The 20823-nt window shown below is 54.4% G+C and overlaps 8 protein-coding genes across 8 annotated transcripts; 6 read left to right on the top strand and 2 right to left on the bottom strand.

Moving 5' to 3' along the window:
• The first annotated feature begins 1604 nt into the window (after positions 1-1604).
• SETTUDRAFT_128371 (uncharacterized protein) lies at positions 1605-5550 on the top strand. Its single transcript, XM_008025215.1, has 5 exons — positions 1605-1766; positions 1863-2107; positions 2179-2367; positions 3601-3689; positions 4169-5550. Exons 1-5 carry the CDS (start codon positions 1629-1631, stop codon positions 5188-5190), a joined length of 1683 nt encoding a protein of 560 aa, XP_008023406.1. The 5' UTR covers positions 1605-1628; the 3' UTR covers positions 5191-5550.
• A 2597-nt stretch (positions 5551-8147) lies between these two features.
• SETTUDRAFT_148111 (uncharacterized protein) lies at positions 8148-10865 on the bottom strand. The gene is made up of 2 exons (XM_008025214.1): positions 9121-10865; positions 8148-8686 (listed from the first exon to the last, which is right to left on the bottom strand). Exons 1-2 carry the CDS (start codon positions 10791-10793, stop codon positions 8515-8517), a joined length of 1845 nt encoding a protein of 614 aa, XP_008023405.1. The 5' UTR covers positions 10794-10865; the 3' UTR covers positions 8148-8514.
• A 727-nt stretch (positions 10866-11592) lies between these two features.
• SETTUDRAFT_159908 (uncharacterized protein) lies at positions 11593-11980 on the top strand (the record flags this gene model as incomplete). The annotated part of the gene is made up of 2 exons (XM_008025213.1): positions 11593-11672; positions 11776-11980. 2 exons carry the CDS (start codon positions 11593-11595, stop codon positions 11978-11980), a joined length of 285 nt encoding a protein of 94 aa, XP_008023404.1.
• A 32-nt stretch (positions 11981-12012) lies between these two features.
• On the bottom strand, positions 12013-13110 carry SETTUDRAFT_38042 (uncharacterized protein; the record flags this gene model as incomplete). Its single annotated transcript, XM_008025127.1, has 1 exon — positions 12013-13110. One exon carries the CDS (start codon positions 13108-13110, stop codon positions 12013-12015), a length of 1098 nt encoding a protein of 365 aa, XP_008023318.1.
• Positions 13111-13708: 598 nt separating this feature from the next.
• Positions 13709-14991, top strand: SETTUDRAFT_167988 (uncharacterized protein). Its single transcript, XM_008025212.1, has 3 exons — positions 13709-14122; positions 14169-14500; positions 14552-14991. Exons 1-3 carry the CDS (start codon positions 13807-13809, stop codon positions 14654-14656), a joined length of 753 nt encoding a protein of 250 aa, XP_008023403.1. The 5' UTR covers positions 13709-13806; the 3' UTR covers positions 14657-14991.
• Positions 14992-15007: 16 nt separating this feature from the next.
• SETTUDRAFT_167987 (uncharacterized protein) lies at positions 15008-16381 on the top strand. Its single transcript, XM_008025211.1, has 3 exons — positions 15008-15911; positions 15960-16161; positions 16214-16381. The coding sequence occupies exons 1-3, from the start codon at positions 15123-15125 to the stop codon at positions 16264-16266; spliced, it is 1044 nt and encodes a 347-aa protein (XP_008023402.1). The 5' UTR covers positions 15008-15122; the 3' UTR covers positions 16267-16381.
• Positions 16382-16576: 195 nt separating this feature from the next.
• On the top strand, positions 16577-18068 carry SETTUDRAFT_167986 (uncharacterized protein; the record flags this gene model as incomplete). The annotated part of the gene is made up of 1 exon (XM_008025210.1): positions 16577-18068. The coding sequence occupies one exon, from the start codon at positions 16580-16582 to the stop codon at positions 17921-17923; it is 1344 nt and encodes a 447-aa protein (XP_008023401.1). The 3' UTR covers positions 17924-18068.
• Positions 18069-19018: 950 nt separating this feature from the next.
• SETTUDRAFT_167985 (uncharacterized protein) lies at positions 19019-20049 on the top strand (the record flags this gene model as incomplete). The annotated part of the gene is made up of 1 exon (XM_008025209.1): positions 19019-20049. One exon carries the CDS (start codon positions 19022-19024, stop codon positions 19970-19972), a length of 951 nt encoding a protein of 316 aa, XP_008023400.1. The 3' UTR covers positions 19973-20049.
• Positions 20050-20823: the final 774 nt, after the last annotated feature.

The raw sequence follows: 20823 nt of genomic DNA, 5'->3' as shown, positions 1-20823 counted from the left end.
AGTTTAGACCTTGCAATGCTACCTAAATTTCCTTTAACCTCTTCTCTAGCAACGCTTCGCGGGTCACTCTTTAGTACTAAGCAAATACGAATTTTTCTTTAACTAGCAGGTAATTATAGGTAAAGCTCTTTTAATCTTTCTATAATTTAACCCTTTACTAACCCTCTAGTTGTACAGAGTTCTTTATAAGCAACTAAAATCCTATCTTATAATTTATCTTCTACAATAACGCACTTTGCCGCAATCCTAGTTTTGCTACCTTTTTGCCTAGGCGTAGTAAGCCCTATTAGTTATAACACATTATAACTTCAATTACTAGCTCGCCACGTCTCTCGTATTAATTATACGCAACACTATAGTCTTTAGCCTACTTATCAACTACATTAAGAGCTTTGTTATAGCTATTATATAGAACTTCTAGTAGTGGCGGGTGCTTACAATTAATAAGCAAGGCCTCCTATAAACTATTAATATTACACTCTACAACACTATAGAGCTTACTATAATTCTATTAGCGCAGCGCACGCTTGGTACTTCGCCTATAGTGTAGAGGCTTAGGCTATACAGCTTCATGGGCTACAGCTTTATAGGCTACAACCTGATGGGGAGCAGCTTTATAGGGAGCGGCTTCATAGGGAGCGGCTTCATGGGCGAGGGCGTTGCTCAAGGACTCTAGTTCTTGCTTGGAATTTGTATAGCCCTCCTAAACTAACCTATCTTTATTAGACTTAGACTTAAATGTATAGTAAAGTAGCTGCTAGGTAGTCTTATTAAATAAAATAGTGTTATAGGTAGTAAGCGACATAATAGGAAGTAAAATTAATAGAGTTTTTAGTATATTTTAACAATTTCTACGCGTTGTACGGTGTAGGTTAAGATAGCTTAGGGGCTGCCCAGCTCGCCTAAAACACAACACTAGCGCTCTATACTAGATAGGTATTATCTAGCTACTTAGTAAGTTATAAGAAAAAGAGCTAAGTTATTTAATTATAGTGCTAACTCTATAGAGTTTGGATGCCGCGCCCCTAATGCAGACCCCGGCTTCGAGGTGGGTGAGATAGCTATTGGTGGTGGGTTGTTTAACCATTGCCGTTCACACTGTGCTACGTACACACTGGGCAAACCTTGACACCTTGACTTACGTCAACTACGACAAGATGCTGGGTGGGTGTCTTTGGGGAATCGCAGTGTCAGCAAGCCGCCATGCTGCAATAGGGGCAGCCAAATTATGTTGCTTGCCAAGTTGTCCTGCAACCAAAGCCGACAAGTCTCAGTGTGAAGGTATCAAAAGCGAGGTGCAGGGCCGTATTGGATTCTGTTCGTACTGTAGATACGAGGCTATACGTGACCATGAACGAGCCTCTCGTATGTATCGTATTGTAGGTGCGCAGAAACCGACAGCAAGGAGTGACACGGTTTTTGGCATGATTGCTCGAGACATGTAGACATGACGATGGAATGAATGGCTTCATGCGACGAGCAGTGACCGAGACACAGTGACGCAAGACAGTCTCGCGGCCAACGCCAAGCCGCTAATTGTGTCTGACTAAGCGGCATCTCCGAAGCTCAACATCATGGCGAGCATGACAAGTCGCCGACCCCCACAACGCCAGTGTTACGCCCATACGATGCAGTCACTCCGCCGGACAGCAGCGACTGCTGCCCGCGCAAGCCGAACTCCGCTCTCGCGCCAATCGCGCCGCTATGCCCACGACGAAGCCCACGCTCATGGCCATGCAACGCCAGCCGTTGACGAACCCATAGGCGTATGTCCCCTCCTTCCCCATTGCGCAGACCCCGGCCATGGACTTGCGAAAGATGTTGAGCAGGAGAGGGTGTGCTAACGCAATTGGGATTTGTAGTATGGTTTCTGGATGACGATTGGGGTTATTCCTGCGGGCCTGGCCCTCTACAGCATCTCGCGCAACAACGGCGACAACAGCGAGCCGTACTTTACGCGCATGATTGCCAGTGCGACGGCGGGAATGCACGAGAAATGGACGTCGCAGAACGACCTACACGTCCGGATGATTGAGCAAGCGGGTGAGGACCGTGTGCTGTTCTTGAACACGAAGCCCCAAGAGCACGTCGAGATGAAGTTTCCGGAGTAGGTTCTGTCTCGGTTGTCGCAGCATGGGGTATGGGTTGCAGAGCGGATCTGAATACTGACGGAGCTAGGATCATGAACGTCGGCTCTCCCTACAACGTGCCTGCTGGAAGCCAGGTGCAATTGGACAAGGTGATTGAAAAGTACAAGAAGCTCGCTTACGAGGACAACGAGCGGAAGCTGGAGAAGCTGAGAAACAACGACATCTCGTCGGAGAAGCCGTTTGAGGGCAAGACACGGGTGAAGAAGGCGCCTGATATGTTCTAAGGCGGAGAGGCCAAAACCGGCATTGGTTTTGCACAAGTGTAGATATCGGGAAAAATGATATCCGTTCTCACATGCTGTGTGATGGTCATGGCTCACTTGGCTGTTAGGTCGAGTAGACTAAAGCAAGCCTAGGCAAGAGGGGCGTGATGGCTCTGCTGCAGCCGGAAGCCTAGTCGGTTGGCGATTGAAGCGCGTGAACCAAGTGTGGCGCGGGTGCCCCTTTTCCTCGGCGTCGACATGTGACATGGATATGAGCGTGATACGTTGGATGCGGGCTGTTCTTGCCAGGAGCCAATGGCCTCATGCATCAAGGGCGTGGTTGAAACAGCATGACAGTGCAATCAGCGGGTGGGCGGTTCAGGCTGGAATGGCGACAAGAGCAGCGTTGTCTACACCTACTGTAGGTGTAAGGAAAAGAAAAGGGGGGAGGGCAAAGACGGGCTAGAGCAGCAATGGCGAATGAATGGGAGTGATTCCAGGGTGGTTACGGTACCGGTTGCCAGGCGTTGCACTTGTCGAACCATGGACGGCGGGGAGCGAATGGGCCGGGCCAGACAGGGCGTGTGCTAGCGGTGAGGCTGAGCCACGTGGGTGGCTTGGCCTGGGGGCAGGGTGTCAGTGTGAGAGAAGAGCAGCAGGAAGCGAGGGCGGTCAAGCGCAGTGGGTGCCGTGGGGATGCATTGGAGATGGATTGTGCACACCACGGCCATGGACGGGGAGTGGTGTCAGTGTAGCCGTTTGGACATGGATTGCTGGGTGGGCTTGGTGAGAGGCGGAGCGGCATACATGTAGATGGAGGGCCACATGGACTGGCTGGAGGGGATGGGATTGCCATGTTTCGTGTGGGTGGGAACACGCACGTCAGTTGTGTGTAGTAGGGCTGTTGCTGCGAGGGTCGGCCCCACTTGGCGGCGGGTACCTGACTAGGATCATCGCTGATTGGCGAGGTGCCGCAGCGCCGTAGCCAGCCTTGGGGTGAGGGTGAGGGTGAGGGAGAGGGAGAGGGAGAGGAGAGGGAGAGCGGGTAGGGTGGTAGGGCACATGGGCGGCTGAACGTGGCTAGGCAGTCTCTTTGTCAGAGACTTGATAACTCGTCCTCAGCGCGCATCCAACACGTCGCTGAAGAAGCCTGCCCTGCCGCCCTGCCGCCCTGCCTCGCGCAACAAGCACCATCCACAAGACGACGGGGAGACACGCCAGAGACATTGCAAATTGATTGAGCATAGACATGGGAAAGGTACGTCTACTACCATGTGCATTCGAGACAGCCTCAGCGCCGGCAGGGATATGCTTCCGGCGCCTTGTCGCCAACCATGTGCACGACATTGGCCGTCTGAGCTGCTTGACACATGGCCATTGTCGAGCAATATACAGCGCCTGCCCCGCCGTGGTGCATACTCTAACGAGCGTCCAGGCAGCCAGCCCTCTGGACGTGTGCACACGAAGCATGGCGTTGCTCATGTTCCGCCGCAAAAAGGTAGTCCTGGTTACCACCGCTCCAGGTAAGGCTTAGCGCCGTTGGGGGGGGTGGACCCCCTGTGGTCCCCAAACACAGCATACCCATCGTGCCAGTACTCGATGCATAGCGCACGCCCTGGTCACCACCACCACTACCACTACCACCACCACCACCACCTAGCAGCCGCCGCCGCCGCCGCCGCCGCATCCTCCTCCTCCTCCTTCCGCCCCCGCGCTGCATCCATTGTCGTTGCCTTTGTCAGCCGCTGTCCTGCCCCCATTCCACAAAGCCGCTTTCTGCACGAGGGGGGTTCGATGCTAATCTCATACACAAAGACACGGCCCCTTTCCTCCCCGAACTCAACTTCAGCCGCCTCGTCCAGAGAAATGACATGAACGGCTCCGCCTGGACCGACGACTCTGCTCGCACTGCGACTGCGACTGCCACACCCCTACGCGCCACCTCGCCCGCCGCCATGCCCTCGTACACGTCGCCCCGCGGCCCCTCGGGCCCGCTGGCCGTAGATAAGGCTCCGTCGCCGTCCATGGCCGCCGACGAGAACACGGCGTGGGCCCGCCCAAACCACCACAGCACGCCCAACTCCAAGACGTCGCAGTACATCGACAAGATCACACAGGAAAACGACCGCCTGCGCCGCGAGCTCCGCGCCGAGAAGCTGGCCCGCGAGGACGAGGCCAAGCGTGTGTCTGCTGCACAAACCAGGGCTGAGGACTCGCGTGCCGAGTACCAGCACCTGCAGGTCCTCGCCGACACCAATGCACGGGCGATAGAGCGCAAAGACCGGAAGCTCGAGGAGCTCAAGGCCACGCTAGACACGGAGATCCGCCGGAGGAAGATGGCGGAGCAGAGAGCCGAGGAAGCCCTCAAGATGCTGGGCGACACGCGCTCCGAGACGCAGCGCCAGCTGGCCCAGGCCTACGAGATGAAGGGCCTGGCAGACACCAACCTCGAGACGGCGCGCGACGGCTTCAAGCGCATCACCGACGGCTACGAGAACAAGGTCCGCCAGATCAACCAGGAGCTGAACGAGCTGCGCAAAAAGCGCCTCGAGGATGCCGACAAGATCAAGCGACAGGCCATCATCAGCGACCAATTGCAACATGAGTCGTCGCGCTCGACGCGCACCGAGGCCAAGCTGATCAACCTCATGGAGGCCTACAAGCAGGAGCACCGCAAGGAAATGGACAGCCTCATCCAAGAGGCCGAGCGACTGCGGCGCGCTCTGCCCGAAAAGGAGCGCGAGGCCGAGAAGCTGGTCGAGGCCATGAAGGAGACCCGTGATAAGATGCGGTGGGTCATGACACAGCACGAGCGCCAGACAGGGAGCCGGACCTAAGAGACGCTTTGCCCTTGCACTCACTTATCCTCGCCTCGTGCGCCCGCCCTGCACACAGGCCAAGACGTGTTCCCCACACTACGACCATAATGACCAAAGCTTGTTTTCTGGCTTAAAACGCATCTGTAAAATATCTGGGGTAAAGGGCGTTGGAGTTTGGCACGCATCAGCACATTGCACACACACACACACACACACACTACGCTAGGATTCGGGGGGGAGAGGGGCGCATTCTTGACCGAGTATGCGCGGCACGGCCACCATGCGCTTTGAGCGTCCACTGGATGTTTTTATTTGTCATCTGCGTGTTGTCGAGCATAGGCCATGTGATGCTGGATACCTTTATCAATTTTATATTTTTGCCACTTTTTCTTGATAAAGTTTCGCCTATTGGTTGGTTTGCGCCCGGACGCGAGGGTAAATGTCAACGTGCCTTTGTGGATAGACCAGTGTTTGACTAGACCAACGGCGCGCCTGCCTGATATGCCCAAGTAGGTAGGCACTGGGGATGCTGTTTCCTAGACTGCAACGCCAAGCCGTTTGCCGTTTGCTCTCCCCTCTCTCCCCCTCTCCCTTGCATCTTTCACGGCCATTATATCGCCTCATTAGCATTCAAGCAAACGGTCAATCAAACAAGAAACTGCGCTAACTCTCGATTCACTCCCCCCACCTGTCTATAGTAACATAGCCCGACCCAGCGTACAAATACAAGCATCGACGCGGCACTAAACACCTGGGAAATGCAGACAAACTTCCTCCAAGCTCAAAGATGCGGAAGCGGTTCCACAGACATGACAACAACCAGCCAAGACAAGGCTTGATTCCGGCATGACCCTCGGCCTGTACAACAGTTAGCCATGACGCAAAGGCCCGGACAATGATCCTACCAAGGTATGCTGGTCTAATTGACAGGAGTGCCACATTGAGGGCAGCACTTTCCAGGAATCACCCACACTGTATCCCCACGCTCAAGGCAGGCGGGGCAGCGACGGCCAGGTACCTACAATACTGAGTATGCATCTTGGCTTTCTGCTTCTATGCTTACCGGCATGGTGTTGATGCCTTCAGCGTCATTCATACAAGGAATGGCGACCAGGTGGGTTAGTGCATGCTTGCACATGGTGATAGTGTCGGCGTGATTAGAGGAGACAACAACAAGGTGGTTTTATGGAGAGATGAGGCCCAGGGCGTGGATTTGGGCAATGTGTATTGGAGAAAGAAGGTAGAAGAATGGCTCAATGGTTGGCTAATCAGACCGCAGGCAAGTCTTTATACTTGTGTGCATCGCAGCGCGATTGTGGCGCCCGCTCCACAATGCACTTGCCCGTTCTTGAGAAGTCAAGTCTGTCTATTCTTCGCCTCTGCATGACATGCATGGTCCGTCGTGCTTCGCTGAGGATAGCGTATCTGGAAGCTTGCGTCACGTACTAGTGCCTAACGGAACACATGTGGGCAGATAGATTGATGGATTCCTAATATACGCCATGTCCCTGAGCATGTGTTCTAGCCTCGAATCAGTCTGGAATGGCAGCACGGCTGTATATACGAGTATCACAAACGACCAGCTGCGGGCCGTCTCATTCCATGATCAACGGGGCTGCCAGACGCCAATTACTATGCAAGAAGAACAAGTAAAAAAAGATTGCCTCCAAAAGCATGCATCGAGGACCAGAGACATGAGAGTCACATGGCAGTCCATCACGTTGACTGCTCCCATTCGCAAAACCTGGTGCGCATCATGCATATCTATCCATAAGCGCTCTCGGTAGAGGTGGACCTGACTGGCCGGATCGTTTCTCGGTGTGATTTGCGGATTCCAAGCATGTCGTTGAGCCTCGTCGTTTTTTCATTTTCTCAATTTGCGCGCCAAGCACACGCAGCTCAAACTAAAGGCATGGCTATCTGCAACCACGAACAAACTCGGGCAAGGCGTCCCCCATGCTACTTGCTGCATGTTGCTTGCGGCTGATTACCAGAGTTGGGATGCAAAGAGCAAACACATCATTTGCCTTTGCAATCACGAGCGGTAAGTAAGTAACGAGTACTTACTTACACCAAGGTGTAGCTGTCTGGCTGCTACTACTTACCCCTCGCAACCCCGGCCCTCCTTTCTTTTTTTTTGCTGCTACACAAGGCATGGAACTGGGCACTGAGACCGACCGATTGACTTGCAGGTGCGGGGCGCGTTGCACCAATCGATCCATGTTGGTAGTCTTGGTCTCGTGTCTGCTGCGGGTACCCCCAAGGTGCTCATCTGTGTCGCTTGGCGTAACCGGCAACTGAGCAGGGTTGTTGCATGAACAAACGCATCCATGTCCATGTTACTGCGTGCGACATGATTTGTCCTTTTTGACTCGTGCTTGGCCGTGTACCTGCTTGGTGTATACATGGCTTCCATGATAGCATGTCGGTTTGTCCCATCAGCAAGCCTCTTGATCTTTGACTCGAGTCCAATGGCAAAATTCTCCCGAGTAACTACTGTCTGACATAGCGATTGTTGTTCTACACAGCCTGTCTACATAGCCCTTTGAATGGAGCATGTGTTCTTTTGTTTTTCTTTTCTTATCTCTTGATTGTAATGCTTTACACAGGGAAAACCCCACAAAAAATAACATTGGAAGCAGCACTTGATGGCATCAAGAAAAGTGTCATATTCCTTGTTTCCACACATGGCATCTCTGTTGTCACTGTAAAGATGATGTCATGTGGGTGTGTGTGTGGAGCGAAATTAGCAAAATGGCAACATGGTTATATATACATATCTAAGTGCTAGACAAGCGGGTGTAACAAACATGCACTCACGACAGATACGGCAAGTGAATCATGACTATCAAGTCCCGCCAGGCATTCCCTGTCTGTATTGAAGACGAGAGGCGTGGACAAAAAAAAGTGCTGGCCCAGAAAGAGAGCTGCAGTCATCATATACACATCTCACAAAAACCATCGTATTGCAACCAGAATGACATGGACAATGGAAAACGATACGCTTCAGCCACTAACACCAATGCTACGACTACATCCTATGCAAAATGTACTCGACCGCCCTCAAAGCCGTGTAAACTTGCTTAGCCCACCACCATACCTGCGCCTCTCACTCTGCAATCGATGATACAGCTCATGCTGCTGGCGATGCCCATGCAACTGCAAACTCTCATGTGAGAGTTGTTTTCCTCGACCAAACCGCGGACCGGCCGGGAAAAACTATCCGTGGAATTAGCTACATCCACACATGGCATCAACATGAGTGCACTGCGTCTCAGTGCAACCCAAGTGTCAACGACAGCACTAGTCAACGTAGCGGCTTAGAACAATGCATGGTTTCATTCAAGCCCTACTAACCGTCTTGCTGATCCGCACCAGCAGCACCCCCTTTGACACGACGCCGTTTGCATCGTAGAGGTGCAGTATGCGGTAGCCGGACTGAAGGCGGTCGATGCGGAAGCAAGCCCAAGCAGCCAGGTCGTCCCCGAGACGCTCATCGTCCATGACTTTGAATCTATACATGCCGTGTTAGCACGTGTTTGGAAGTGACCAAGACAATGTCGGGGTGCATGTAGCTCCCTAGCCAGTGACACTTTTGCTGACATGGCTAGGCCCAGAACGAGCAGCTGCGTAGGCTAGGGCAAGGCGAAGCGGTGTTGTCATGAAAAACAAAGCGACGAGGCGTAGGCACTGGGCATGAAAAAGCGGGTCCTTTGCAGCTTGACCGATGGAATCCCAGCAGCGTGCCACGACCGTCCTCGACATGGCCTCTTCAGCGCCCGTGGAACAGTCAAGCTGCGCATATGCAATGGATAAACGCACTGTCAACCAGATGGAGACTGGGCTCCGCATGCAGAGCGACATTTTCTGAGAGCTTGGTCATGGATCCGTATGATCCATGTCAACGCGCACTGATGGCCACGTAGCGCAAAAAGAATACCAACTCACCTGACAAAGGTCAACTCATCCGTCACGCCCTGCACACCAGTGAACTTGACGACTTCGCCACCAAAGTCGGGATTGGGGCCCCTGGCCGTTTTGGTCTTTAGCTTGTATTCGCCTTTTTGGCTCCTTCCATTGCCTGGTACGGGCTCGGCATTCCGCTCTTGGTGCGACTCAACGTGGAGTTCAATCTTGACATAAGGCTTAAAGTCTTTGGGGTCGTCTTCCTCAGGAGGCAAGGGGATGTGCTGCCCGGCGATGAACTCGATGCTGAGATCCATGTCGTGGTGAGCAATGGCAGTCTTTTGCGTTGGCTCCTTGCTCGTGCTGCGATAACCCTCTGGCTTGAGAACCCATCCTGGGGTGCCTGCAAACAAGGCCTCGTTTTGCATCATTCCACCGTCCCAGCGTTGCCAGTTGAGAGCTACAATCTGCACTCCAGCGCGCCAGAAGACCGAGGGGTTTAGGTTGGACGAGGTCAACCGAAGGCCCTTTGGGTATGCACGCATGAGATAGTGCTTGTTGTGCTCAAACAGACCGACCGGGTTTTGTTCATGCAGTTCCATCAACACGCCTTCGGAAAGCGAGAAAATGTGCGTGGGTATCTTGGCCTCTGGCGTGTCCAAGCCCTTGTACGAGTAGCCACCAAAGTAGACACCCAATCTTGACAAGGACTCTATGATTTTGGGCTTCGGCGCTGGTGGTTTCTTCTCTCCGTCTGGACCAATTTCCTCTTCCGAGCCTGCAGACTCGACGCTCGTGACGTGCTCTAGCGGCGGGGTTGATGCACCAGGCGTCGAAGCTGGCTGGATATGCCCGCGCTTGACCTTGACGAGGATCTTGTTCTCCAAATCTTGTAGTCTAGGCAGGGCAACTGTGGCCAGGCTCTGCGTTGGGTCAAGCGGCTCTTCAAGCAGCATGCCTTTCCAGTACTCTTGCATAAGCTCGACCATGATTTCCTGCTGCTCTGGGCCGGCGTGTACCTCGAGACTAACAATCAGAGGTAGGTTGGATACTGTGAAAGCGTAGTCTCTGATGGTCGCGCACACGGCCCGAAAAGTCATGTCCTTGGTCAGAGTGTAGCCGTGAAACACCCTGGGTTCTGCGCGAGACGTGTAGGAAGCTGAATGCCATGGCTGAATCTTTTGGCTGTCCGGTTGATGCGGCGGCGGCGCTGGCTCTTCGTCGTCGGACTTGTCCTTGGTGCCGAATTTGAGGCCGAGGCGTTTCCGAATGCTGAGGCCTGATTTGGATTTCTTCTTCTCTCTCCTTGCGTCACTGGCGCCTGGGTTGCCCATTGCAGCTTCTTCGTCCGAACTCGAGTCGGAGGGGGCATCGCCGTCCCAAACATCAACTTCAACACAGCGACACCCGCGCATGAGGACGTTCTTGTAAGCGTCGACGCTCGAGTCGCTCGAGAGCTGATTGCCGGTGAGGTACGTGTTGTGGCTTGACGAGACGAAGTAGTTTGAGATTGGGTGTGACTCGTCGAGAGGCTGGGCAGGCTTCATGACATTGGCCAGGCCCGACATGAAGTAGCTGGCAAAGGACGCAAAGGAGCCGTCGCCCAGGGCCTCGGCGTGCCGTTCTGCTTCGCTGTCGGCGACGTGCTGCGACCCATTCTGCTCCTTCAGCCAGCTCAGTTTGCCCTCGCTCGTCTGCAGATTGTGGCGCATCATGACCTGTTCGTATATGGCACGGACATGGCTCTCGAGTTTCGACAGGTCATCGAGGGTGCGGGCTTTGGCCGATCTATCCCGCCGCCATTGCCTGCGCCCTCGAGGCCTTGTTCTTCGTCACAACCACCCCAAGGTATGCCCCCTCCCCCCTCGTGCACATTGCTGACCCCATTGACCCACGACAGCTGAGCTGCCTGCAGTCAGCACTCTTCCTCATACACACACACACACACACACACGCGCGCGCCAGCGTCGGCAAAACCCCCACGCTTGTATTAAGTATCCTCCTCAGCTTACCCCCCCCCCCCCCAGTTGTTGCTTCTCCAGCACAACACTGCCCTACGCAATGCCCGACCCCTCCAAAGACAGCAAGCTGGGCACGCCCAAGATCGACCAGCCTCACCTCCAGGCCGGTGGAGGCACCGCCTCTGCTTATCAGACATGACGGTCACGGTCACGGCAAGAGACGAGAGGTCGGCTCCTGCCTTGGCTGCCGCATCGGCGTTTGATCATCGCGCGTTTCCTACAGCAGGCGGGCCATGGCCAGGCAGGCGGTTGGCGGTGGACAAGGGCCACGCAGCATCGAGGCATTTGCTGCTGCAGGCCGGGTGCTGGTGGAGAGACGGCTGTGGCTGTGAATGGCCGCATGTGGCTGCGCGGCTGACAGGACATAGCAATTCACATCCAAGGCCCGCGCGCGCCAAGCACCGCCGACGTCACTCAGGGTCCAACCATTGCCTGGCCCATTCCGCCTGGCCCATTCCCTTCATTCCTTCGTCCTCCCACCCGCCACATCACAATGCACCCGCCACGCCAACACGCAGAGAGCGAGGTCCGTTCCTGGGGCTTTGCCCATGTTTTCACCTGGACAGACGCCCCGTACGTCCATCAATCGTTTCCCTTTGCTTGCTTCCTTTCATCTTGCACCGTTTATTTGCCTGCCTGCATGTATATATATACAGCCACATTGACCACGGCGCAGCAATGCACACTACCCGCCGCACAAGCACAGCACCAAAACAACCCATCTCGTCCTCGACGGCTCCATAACCTATACCTATCCCAACGACCCACACGCCAAAAGAGAGACCATAGGCCCCGGCGCAAGGTGGGATGTCGACGCACACAAGGTGCATCAAGTCTGGGTCGGCAGCCAAGGGTGTACCTATGTCATTGGCGAACAATAGCATGCAGCCCTTCATTCAACCCCCCCGCACCCTCATCCTAGGAATCCGTGTTGCCCCAGATACTTGATTGCACCAAGCGCTAGCTGGTCCGCCCTGACAAGCTCCTGTTCCACCATGCGCTCGTACAGGCCCGGGAGCTTGTTGTCCTCTTGCTTGGGAGGGTGCTGGTATTTGCATTTGCTGTAGTACGGACACCTTCCATTGCGCCTCCAGTTGGTGCACAGCCTGTTGCTCTTGCTTTCTGTTCGCGACGACGCTGGCTGAGGCGGTGGCACTTTGACGGCTGGCGGGGCCACCTTGGACGACGTGACCTCTGGTGCTTCGTCGCTCTCTTCTGAATCCGACTCGGATTCCGATGCTTCTGAGCTCGACACTACCGACGACTCGGACAGGACCGAGCTCTCGTCCGACTCAGTCTCGCTGTCGTAACCCAGCCCAAGGTCTACGACTGCTGCCGCCGGCTGCTTCCTGACCATGCTCTCGTGTAACTTTTGTCGCAACGCCGCCAGCTCCTCTTGCTTCTTCTGTTTGTCTGTCTCGTGCTTCACGCCATGATGCTTGCGCTCACCGCTGCTCTTCTGAGGCTGTGATTGACTCAGGCCGGCCGGCTCTTCCTCTTTCGGCGGTTTCCCTTGCATCCTACGCAGAAAATCAAGCTCTGCTTTGCGTTTCTTCACAGCCTCTTCCTGCTTCTCCATGATGCGCTTCTGTGTTGGGAAGTTTTTGCGGCGGTCCTTGATCCACGCCGCTACTTCAGCCCCGGTTTGTATGGTGATGGTTTCTCCCTCGTGCTCGAAAGCGAAGCCTCCACCTTTTAGCTTCTCAGAGTATGTCGCCTCCTCATCGACCTCTTCGTCGCTACTTTCATCCCGCGCAACCTGGTGCGACAGCCCCAACGTGACCTTGCGCTTCTTGTCATCTGGTTTCGTGACGGGTGGCATCGGCAGCGAGAATCCAAAGCTGGGAACTTGCGGGGGAACGGCAGCCTTGGCTCGGGGCGGTTTTGAGCTCTGCTGCAATGCCTTGTTTGGCGGTTGCGCATCGCTCGTCCGATCCGTCAGCTTTCGCTTCTGGCCTGCATGCTGCGATGGGGAATATCGAGGGTATGGCTCGCGCAATGACGGATGCATCGAGGCTTCTAGGCAGCCAGCATTTTGTGGCCGATTCGCCGCATCGTTTGAATGACCCGAATTCAAGTCGACCCTGTTGTTTCCGCCCCCTCGACTGCTCTGGTGCCCTCCCCTTTGGCCCCTGCCGCGCCCATCTCCCCGGCCGCGAATTAGCCCATGACCGCCTCTTGAACTTCCTACAGAAGCGTGAAAACCGGCGCCCCTGCTGTGGCCACCCCCTCTGCCCCGACCTCTCCCGCTGTCGCCTCTGTTATGACCTCCCCGTTGACTTGTGTATGGTTGCTCGTCGCATGTCGGCTGTTTGGGTGGTGGCGGCGGAGGCGGCGGCGGAAACCTGAATGCCATGCCTATTGTATGCGTTGCGGTATGGCTGCAACGGGTAGCGCAGAAAGAAGTGGTGAGAGAAAAGTGAGAGAAAAGTGAGAGGTTACGGGCACCAGACTCGACGCGCCTCGGGGGTCCGACGGCGAGGCGAGCCAAAAAGTTGTTATCGATAGGCACCGCTAGCTCCACGCTAAGCATCGCCCCAAACTGCGACTCCTACCTTTGCCTCTCGCAACCAAGCCACAATGTACAGGTGACCATCTCCGAGACTCCCTTGATCCATGAAGCCCCCAAAGTCTCGGCCATGTTCATACTCGTAAGTGGGACCAACCCCGACCGTTTTTCTTGAACGTGGACCTTGCGCTCCAGAGCATGTCGAATTTTTTCAGACAGGAACCATTTATGCTGTTCCAATTCTTGTTCCCATGCCGATACCTGGTCCAGCAGCTGGAAGACGGATATGTGCTCCACCAGACATTAACAACTCTCCAGACCACGATTCAAGACCTGATACAAATCAAGCCGCAGGACTTTGAGAAGCCTAGCGCACAAGCCATCAAAGATGTTATCAACGACAAATACAGCAACAAGATTATTCCCAACATTGGCCTCTGCCTCTGTATGTGGGATCTGCTGTCAGCTTCCGAGGGTCTGATTGGCCATGGCACAGGGCTTGTCAACGTGAATGGTGCGTTAGCAGACTGGCGTCACCCGCCTTGGGCTCACATGTATAGTCGAGTTCCGCATGGCCGTCTTCCGGCCTTTTCGTGGTGAAATCATCTACGGGCGAATCAAAACTTCCAACCAAGAGGGTATCATGATCGACCTAGAGTTTACATCCGAAGTCTTCATTCCGTACCAGAATCTCCCGGACAACTCGTCCTTTTCTCAAGCAGAAAATGTCTGGGTATGGAACTCGGAAGGCACCGAGCTCTTCTTTGACAAGGGCGAGCCGGTGTTGTTCAGGGTTGAGCACGAGGAGTGGTTCGACCAGCGCCCAACAATTGTAGAGAAGGACGACAAGGGCGAGATTATCGAAGAGCGGCCCACAGCCTGGAGAGTGATTGTAGGTTCATCAGAGTGCGTTGTGTTGGTACGAGTCTAATCAGAAGTACAGGGATCGATGGCTCAGCCGGGTCTTGGTCCCACATTGTGGTGGGCAGAGGGCGGAGAAGAAGGAGAAGAGGGCGACGTGGACATGGAGGATGGCGCTGAAGAATGATGGTTCTGCCCATGTCTGGCTGGCAGGCCCAACCCTGGTGCAGCGTTTTCGGGAATATTGCGAGAAGCTTGCCTGCCGTAGCTCTGTGCGTGCTGCTGGGCTGTTCGGGCTGTTGGGTGCATATTGTCCGCCAAGCGATTCACGTACTTGATCGTCTCGAATTGGAAACCACCAGCCGAACCTCGGTATCTTTCTCCGCACTGTCCCAAGAGCAACTCGGCGCGCCCGATGCGTGTAGGTGATCTGTGCAGCCACCATTGACAAGCATAGTACATAGCACCGGCCCCAGACTTTGCGTCGGCCATCGTCCCCGTCTTCCCTTTGTTCTTTCGAAAGCCACCACTTTTTTTTGCCCCCCGCAACCACTCGGCCGTGCGATTACCGTAGCCCTGGACATCAACCAAGCGATAGCCGACACAAGACGTGATCATCTCATTGTTGCTAGCGGCACAGAGCAAACAGCAAAATGGCATCATACACATCGGTCCACCTTGCTGAGAGGCCGCAAGACGGCGTCGTAGCCGGCAAGACGTTCACATGCAGGCAGCACCAAGTCCCGCCAGCGTCGTCGCTCAAAGACGGCCAAGTACTGTTCCAGACACTGTACCTGTCCCTGGATCCCGCCATGCGCGGCTGGCTAAACCCCACACGATCGTACATCCCGCCGGTCGAGATTGGGGCTGTGATGCGCGGCAGCGGTATTGGCGTCGTTGTGGCGAGCAAGAGCAGCAGGTTTCCCGTGGGCACGTATGCCAGCGCCATGTGCGGATGGTCCGAGTACGCCCTTGTCGACGAGAAGCACGTGGAGCCGCTGGACCTGCCAGAAGGCGCCGTGCCCACGGATGCACTCGGGGTGCTGGGCATGACGGGCCTCACAGCCTACTTTGGCATCCTCGAGATTGGCCAGGTCAAGAAGGGGGATTTTGTTGTTGTGAGCGGCGCGGCGGGTGCTACGGGAAGCGTGGTTGGGCAGATTGCCAAGCTCAAGGGCGCAAAGGTGCTGGGCCTCGCGGGCGAGGACAGCAAAGTATCGTGGCTGAAGGAGGAGCTGGGCTTTGACGACGCGCTGAACTACAAGGATGCCCAGTTTGCAATGAAGTTCCGCGAGGCGACCAAGGGCCTGATTGACGTCTACTTTGACAATGTTGGTGGGGACATTCTCGACATGGCGCTGTCGCGGGCGAAGCCTTTTGCTAGGTTTGTGCAGTGTGGCGCCATCTCGGATTACAACAAGAAGCAGCCGCAAGGGCTCAAGGTACGCCGACACGGTCTCGCAGGCGTGTGGCAGCGCTAACGCAGGCAGAACTACATGATGATCATCTCGATGCGCATCCGCATGCAGGGCTTTGTTGTGTTCGACTTTGCCGACAAGTACGCCGAGGCTAGGAAGCAGCTGGCGCAGTGGGTGGCTGAAGGCAAGCTCAAGCGCAAGGAAACCATTGTCAGGGGCGGCATTACCAAGGCCGAGGAAGCATTGGTGGCACTGTTTGAGGGAAAGAATACTGGTATGTTGGCTATGCATTGCTGTTTGTGTGGTCCGAGGGCTAACGGTTGCAGGCAAGATCATGGTGCAGGTAGCGGATCCAGAAGCTGTCAGGGCGAAGCTATAAGTAGAGCATGTGTGTGTGTGTGTGTGTGTGTCTGTCAATCACGCGGCAGCGAGATGCATCCATGTACGTAGTGATAGCAGTGATAGTAGCGGTAGTAGTAGTAGTAGTAGTAATACATGTCTACATGTATACTAGCTGCTAGCACTAGTCGGCCGCCCCCCGCGACTTTGCCCCTCGGCCTTGATGGGCCCCTGCACACAACTTTTAGACGCCGCCGCCGCCTTCACCACGACATGGCCTCGCTCACTGTTCCACCCCCGCCCGCCCACGGCATGTTATGCTACGAACCCTCGTGCAAACAATAACCCGAGCCATGGCCGCCTCCGCCCCCGCCCCCGCCTCCTCCGCCTCTGTGGCGCTCGCACGCGTGTCCATCCCCAAGAACGGCGTCGACTACCGCGGAAAAGTGGTGCTTGCGCCCATGGTGCGCTCTGGTGAACTGCCCTCACGGCTTCTGGCGCTCAAGTACGGCGCAGACCTGGTATGGGGCCCAGAGACCATCGACCGCGCCATCATCGGCACCACCAAGCGCCTCAACCCCCACACGTCGACGCTCGAGTTCACGCGCCTGCCCACGTCCAAGATCAAGAACCCGGCCCTCGACCCCGAGAAGCGCGAAAGCGTCATCTACCGCATCCACCCCGAGCTGGAAAAGGGAAAGCTCATCTACCAGATCGGCACAGCCAACCCCGACCTCGCTGTCCAGGCAGCCAAGATGGTGGCCGCCCACGTCGCCGGCATCGACGTCAACTCGGGCTGCCCCAAGCCCTTCTCGACGTCGGGCGGCATGGGCGCAGCGCTGCTCCGAACACCAGACTTGCTCTGCGACATCCTGACGAGACTCGTCGACGAGGTGGGCAAGCCGTTCGACATTGGCATCAGCGTCAAGATCCGGATCCTTGAGCAGCCTGAAGACACTGCCGCTCTGGTCAAGCGACTCGTCCGCACTGGCATCACTGGGCTCACTGTCCACTGCCGAACCACGCCCATGCGACCCCGCGAGCGCGCGATAAGACACCAGCTCAGCATGATTGGCGAGATATGCCGCCAAGCAGGCGTCGCATGCGTCATGAATGGCGACGTGACATCGCGCACCGAGGCGCTCAAGCTCATGGAAGAGTTCAATGTCGACGGCGCCATGATCGCTACCGAGGCAGAGAAGAACCCCAGCTGCTTCCGCCCCGAGGCCGAGGGGGGCCCTCATGAGTGGCGCTCGCAGTGGAAGACGGTCGTTACAGAATACATGCGCCTGGCACTGCAAGTAGAGAACCGATGGGGCAACACAAAGTACTTGCTTGGCCAGATGATTCCCGGAAAGGAAAAAGCATATGCAGCCATGAACAGGTCCAAATGCTACACCGATGTCATCAAAGCCCTGGGTCTGGAAAACGTAGACGACTTGCTACAGCAGGCTCAAACCGTCGACGACCATCTCGGCATACCCATCAACGAGTCGCGAGCCGACAAACGAGCAAGAGTAAAAGAGGCAAGCAAGCCCGAAGCAGCCACTGCCCAACAGCAAAAGGAAAAGCGAAAAGTCGACGAGAGCGAGGAACCAGAGGCTAAGCGCGTCAAAGTACCGGATGCCGAGCCAGAAGTGGCCGCCGTGCCCCAGCCTCAGGAGGTGCTGGCTCCCGCAGCAGCTTTGAGCGTATGAAAGCTCTTGCTGCTTTCCAGGACTCATAGCTGCATGTATTATGAGTGCATCACAGGCGTATTATAGCATTAGTATTTTGAGTCATGAGATTGTGTGGTGGAAGACGATCTGAATGAACAAAATAACAATCTCCTTCAACATACTACCCATTTTGGACAGAGATGACAACTCTCTAATTTTTCTGTTTTCTCATATTCGAACAAGGGACTCGCAGTCTATCGAGGCTTCTACCGTCTAATACTGAATGGCGTACTTTCTGAAACTCATGAGTCTCGTTTGCAGACTGATATATCCTATGGGGAACCCATCGTCACAAGAACTTAGCTAGCTAGCTAAGTAAAGAATTTCCATAACTAAACATGTCTACGCAATCAACGTAGCTCTTGCTGTTTAGCCATTCTCTTCAATGTACCGTGTCATGTTTATACAGATTGTCGCATTTATTTTCTGAATTCTTCACGTGCAGAACTAGCTGCTCTGACTCAAGGCCTTGACATGTGGCGGACGTGCTGAGCGGCTTATTCAACAACCACGGTGAAACTGCACAAATTTGCGTGAACTGAGAAAAACAAAACTTGGTGTGGACATTACAAGCATGTATGGGGCCAGTATGATGTAAGTGGAAAAAAAATGTTTGGTGTTGACGCAAGACGGAAGATCCCGTCACGGCATTCGTTCTGATTGGCTGTCGGAAGGTGCGCGTTCCGAAACCCAGTTCCCTACTTATGATGTTGTTGTGTTGCTTGGTCATATTCGACAAAGCATCCATGCCGCCAAGCGGGACTTGAACCACCGCTGGTTGCTAAACATCAACTAAGCCATCCAGTCCATCATGGCGCCCATACGTACACGCATCAAAACCGCCTTCGAACGTTCTAGTCGACCTTGTCGCGCCCACTACATAGCGCGCCTCCCTCGCGCTCCTTGCCCCCGATGAAGACACTACCAACATCCATTCTTCTCGCAATCATTGCCATTGCCCTTGCCATCTACAACAACGAGTATATGCTCTCACGAGTAGCCCACTCTCCCAAGCACATCACGTCCCTCGCAAGAAACACGAGCCGCATCCACGTCACCACCCAAAACATGTCGACCATGTTTCGCGGACTACCAGTCATACCTGACGACATCTATACAACAGACGCGCCCCGTAACATTGCAAAGTCCTTTCTCGCCATAGAGCAGTCAGAGGGCGCAGGCGCAAAAGTTAGGAGGAGCGTGGGTACACCCAAGCTCAGAAACTTTTCCCCCTTCCTGATGCTCGATCATTTCGCCATACCCCCAGGAGCTGGCTTCAATGATCACCCGCATAGGGGAATGCAAACTATAACGTATTTGCTGTCGGGTGCCGTGGATCATGAGGATTTTGCTGGAAATAAAGGAACTATCGAAAAGGGCGATTTGCAATTTATGACGGCAGGACGCGGCATCGTACATGCCGAGATGCCCCGCCCGAACGCGGACGGCTCTCCTAATGTCGGTATGCAGCTCTGGGTCGATCTGCATAAAGAGCTGAAGTCATGCGAGCCACAATATCGTGACCTTCGCGCAAAAGAAATCCCCGAAGCGACTGCGGACAACGGCAGGGTGAAAGTCAAGGTGATTAGTGGCCAGGCGTATGGCGTGGAAAGCCTGGAAGAGCTGGCGTACACACCCGTTTGGATGCTGGACTTTACAGTTCAACCTGGTGGTAAAGTGAAGCAGCCATTGCCAAAAGGCTGGAATGCATTCGCTTATGTGCTGAACGGCACCATCATCGTCTCATCCGACGGCGTTTCGCGACCTATCCAACAATACCACAACGTTGTATTTGAGAGCGCTGGCGATAGTGTGGAGATATCTGTCGAGGAAGGGGCTGAGACGGAGTCAAGATTTTTACTGGTTGCCGGACTGCCGTTGGACCAGCCCATTGTACAATACGGCCCCTTTGTGGTGACCTCGAGAGACGAGGTCATGCAGGCTATGATGGACTTTCAGAGCTACTCGAATGGATTTGAGCGGGCACAAAACTGGGAAAGTGAGATTGGGAAGAGATTAGTTCAGTAGGCTACTAAACCTGCACTAGATCTCGTTCCACATCCCATTCAATATTTCCTTTAGAAGTAAGCATGCTTGAATAGAAGATGAGCCAATGCATCTCTGCCCGTTCCCAAACTCTCAATCCAAACAAGTAAAGTGGATGTCAAGCAAATCCGATAGAAGCCTCTTTGGTAATGACGATATAAAGAAATAGATAAACGATTAACTACTGTTAGCTATACTACCGGAACTACATTTCTATGTAACTCCGCCAGCCATCTCACCAGGACACAAATATATGGCATCAGGGGTGGTTCCAACAGCTAGAGACGATTCGTGGGTGTGCAACTATTATTGGGCATTTTCTCTACATGTGTGGTCAAATTTAGCCTCTCACTACCTATATTCTCCAGATTAAAGTGAACATAATTCCAAAGCTTAGTCAGCGGTAGGCTTACACATTGACAAGATGATAACGTGTTTTATCAGTAAGCGGCCCACATCAGTAAGTGGCCCACCCCACCAAACCTGACGCGACGCTCTACTCAATTGCTCTACAGCAACTTAATAAAATTAAATTAAATTAAAAGATATTATTCTTTATCTAGCTTTACATGAAGTCCGAGTATGTCCTTGAACGTGGCACTTCGTGCACGTTGGCGGCGCGCGCTGACGTCGCTCGCCAGTCTGGTTCTGGTCACCCCCCATCACCACCCTTTCTGCCTCTGCAATGATCTGCTGAGCCTGTTGGACCTGGAGCACCCCACTAGAAGCGATATATTGACGCTGCCGCTCCTGCTTTTGCGTTGGCGCTAGTTTTCTTTACGTAGCTTCTTAATTTCCTCTATAAGTATTGTTACTGTTTGCATTGCAAGCTG

The sequence above is a fragment of the Exserohilum turcica genome (assembly GCF_000359705.1).
Source record: "Exserohilum turcica Et28A unplaced genomic scaffold SETTUscaffold_14, whole genome shotgun sequence".
NCBI classification, from domain to species: domain Eukaryota; kingdom Fungi; phylum Ascomycota; class Dothideomycetes; order Pleosporales; family Pleosporaceae; genus Exserohilum; species Exserohilum turcicum.
Note: the sequence above shows the minus strand (reverse complement) of the source record. Positions and strands in the feature narration are given on the sequence as shown.